The sequence below is a fragment of the Schistosoma mansoni genome, chromosome 5, assembly GCF_000237925.1.
Source record: "Schistosoma mansoni strain Puerto Rico chromosome 5, complete genome".
Classification (NCBI taxonomy): domain Eukaryota; kingdom Metazoa; phylum Platyhelminthes; class Trematoda; order Strigeidida; family Schistosomatidae; genus Schistosoma; species Schistosoma mansoni.
In genome coordinates, this window is record NC_031499.1 from 2,996,941 (window position 1) to 3,000,367 (window position 3,427).

The window sequence follows — 3,427 nt, forward strand, 5'->3', positions numbered from 1 at the left end:
AGGAGCTGCATACTAGGACGAAACAGGAGTCCAGTGCTTATAGGCTTTCATTGGTGGTTTATTATTGATCGGTTCATTATTCTAATCACATTCTTTATATCTACACGAAGCTTATCCTAAATAAACTGTTTCTATTGACAATGAGAGTCAATTTGACGGAAAATATTCAATCAGGAGAATAATACAGCACTGAAATCATTGTCATGAGCTACATAGTTTTAATACTAGATACGTTCTACATCACTACATTATTTCTTGTCTGAAAATAGTAGTATATATCATGTAGTATCAGTTTATATGTCAAGCCCATATACTTAATTCTAGCTTCTGGCCAAGCCAATTCGCCTGTCCATTATGAGTCATGTTTTCATCTTGTCAGTCATTCACTTATTAATCCTGACCATTTTTGCATGAGCGTAGTTGTGTGTACCCTTTTTATCCTATTTACGATATGTCTGTCATTCATTTTTGTCTGACTATAAATATTGGTTAATGCTTGCTTATAGCCAGTTGGCTTCCCCGCCATCTCCAATACGTGTCGTGTATGTTTCGCTCGCTAACATTTGCTCATGTGCTCACAGCTTTCTGACCTACGTTATTTGTCAATAAAAATGTAGTTGCGACTTCTCTTTGCCTTCTGATTTTTGACACCGTCAAGACTGGTATTATAACGGTTATCAGGGTGAACGATTAGCGAAGCACGGCACTACAATCAGAAACAAGAATAAACTAGACTCAATATTGAAAAAAACCATAATATCTAGAAAATATTTACGTATACAACAAAATATCCCATAATTTTATTAATAACAGACAACATTTCAGTGTTAAACATACTTAGTCAACAAGTAAAGAAAATATTTCATTTATATTATAAGAAGAAAATGCAAATTAAGCATTGAACAGTTCAGCTGATATAAATGAAAAGTTCACTATTTCACATAGATACTGTAATCATTTATGAGAGAATATGAGTACGTCTTATCATGCCTTGTCTAGAACAGACTGATGTCCAATGTGAAAGTCCATCACCGCAAGCTAAATCTGATGGTCCAGTTACACAACGACCAATAAGTGTAGTAGCTTCTTGTAGTTTACTTCCAGATCGTGCGAACACACTCAGTATTATACATACACTACTAATATCTTCTTCAATGATAACATTTAATTTCTCACCCAATATAAACTCTGCTGAATTCACTGAAAGTCGAGCAGTTGGTCTAGATTGAACAGTTCGAAATAATTTCCAATTTGAACACAATGAGGCACGAACAAATAAATTCTCTAAGGAAAGAACGATGATAAAACATGAATGCAAACAAAATAATCGAGATATTACCATACAACCAGGTATGGGTACAAGTGAACTGAGGACGTTCAGGTCTCAAGGTGAGATTTTAACATTTAGACCAGTGAGTTAGCATGGAGTCGTTTACATTTCATCCAACATTGCAAAACTGAATGATGTTAAGAATGTAAACCAATTTATGGCATCTCAGTGGTTTGAAGGTTAGACTTTAAGTTCAAGGCCTGAAGGTCTCGGACTCGATTCCTGGTCGAGTTGTTGGTGTTGATTGCCAAGGAGTACCATACTAGAACGAAACAACTGTCCAGTGATTTCTTGTTCTTAACGGTTGTTTAGTTAAAACCTGTCTATAATGTGAGACTTCAAGTTCGGCAGCAATTAGTAGTCTGCTTTACCAATAATATTAGAATGCTTAGACCACTTAACAAAAGCCATTCCTATCTACACTGGAACTACCGAAATCGCCAGTAAACCGGATAAACCAACTGACTCAAGCGGACTGATTTCATTGAGCTAATATTCTTTACGTGTATTTGATCGATAAATTAGAACCGTCCTAAAATTCCGATATGAACCACATGATTTTCAGACAATATCACAGTGTTGATGATACAAGCTTCAAAAGAACTATACTGTAAAGAAGCAAATTAACTAAAACAGCCATTTCAGTTTATCGGTATTTGTAATAGCTACATACGTATTGAACAAATGAACCCAGCCTTTATTACGTTTCACTTCATAGTAATAATAAAATGTTTACTATGTGGCTTTAATACAATGTAAAAAAAATGGGATGAAAAATTCAGTCTTAATTCATCGGAGAGTAAGTGACCTACAAAAACTGATTTCCTCTAGTCACCTAGGTTATTTAGCCATGTTTATTTATAAACAAGCTTGTTCTGTAGTGAAATGATAAAACATATTCTTCTGCATTGTGATCTTATCTATGAAATCAGTTCATTTGAGGGGTTTTAAGTCAATAATCTGATCTCAAAACCATTTATCACTCAGCCATATAGTATCATTGAGATCATCTATCGATAAGCACTTCATTCATTCATCTAAACGTCTGTTAGCCCTGGACGAGCACATTTTTGGCGAAACTGAAAATGATTTTTTTTAACTGTAATACATTAAAAACCATGGAATACTGTTTAAAGAAAATTTTCCCCTTGAAATAAAAATCGATATTCAAAGTTAATTTCAAGAATTTGATTCAAGCTAGTCAACGATTAAACTAACAAGGTAGTGGTCTGAAAACCTTTGGTTGGAACTCATATTCTCTCCAATCTGATACACCTCAAACAGCATAGAATCACAAAACTTCAGTCGGGTAAATAATATCTCACTGCACTACACAGTGAACACATAAAATGTTAGGAGTTTATATATAGGCATAGTACTTAGCTCTGACCAAATTTTATACATTGATTTGCAGTATGACTATTGTTTTAAGTAACTCGATCTCGCGTACACTATGTTAAGATGTTAGATAGTTGGAGGTAGCTGGTAGGGAACTTCAGATTTAGGTTTCGTGCTAGAAGTTAGTCGTCAGAAAGTTGTATCCACAGACACAAAGGATTTTCAACATCACATTCTGAAACGTTATCAGTGAGCTATTCAGTTCATCATTGACCTCCAGTATGACCTATGACTTTCTGACACTTATCAACCTACACAAAACCTAGGTCTAGGGTTTTTTTCCGACTACCTCAAACTACTAACAATCAAAATTTTAAAAAGTGTCTGGAATACAAACTACTATGTCCGGTCAGTAATTAAATGTCATTAAACCATGAAACTTAATTATTTATAGTGTGAGACAATGAAAACTGTTAGGTGTATACTTGAGCTAATTGAATATTTACACTAACTTTTCATACCATCCTTCATCATTTTCTTCCTTTTATGTGAATTTCATTGTTGTACAGTTAATTTAGGTTAAAACTGCCATACAGATTTACTAAATTGTAATTTAATCCAACTTATATTTACATAGTTAAATTTAAAAGACACACAACAGATATGCTTCTAATTCTTACTTGTTCTTTTAGGCAAATTCATTGCAGCACAATTAAATAGGCTAATAGTTAGACTACCAGTCTCTTGATTATACTGCAT

At 33.9% G+C, this 3,427-nt stretch overlaps 1 protein-coding gene across 1 annotated transcript; it reads right to left on the bottom strand.

Moving 5' to 3' along the window:
* Nucleotides 1-758: 758 nt before the first annotated feature.
* On the bottom strand, nucleotides 759-3,427 carry Smp_058160 (hypothetical protein; the record flags this gene model as incomplete). The annotated part of the gene is made up of 2 exons (XM_018797635.1): nucleotides 759-1,284; nucleotides 3,349-3,427. The coding sequence occupies 2 exons, from the start codon at nucleotides 3,425-3,427 to the stop codon at nucleotides 959-961; spliced, it is 405 nt and encodes a 134-aa protein (XP_018652657.1). The 3' UTR covers nucleotides 759-958.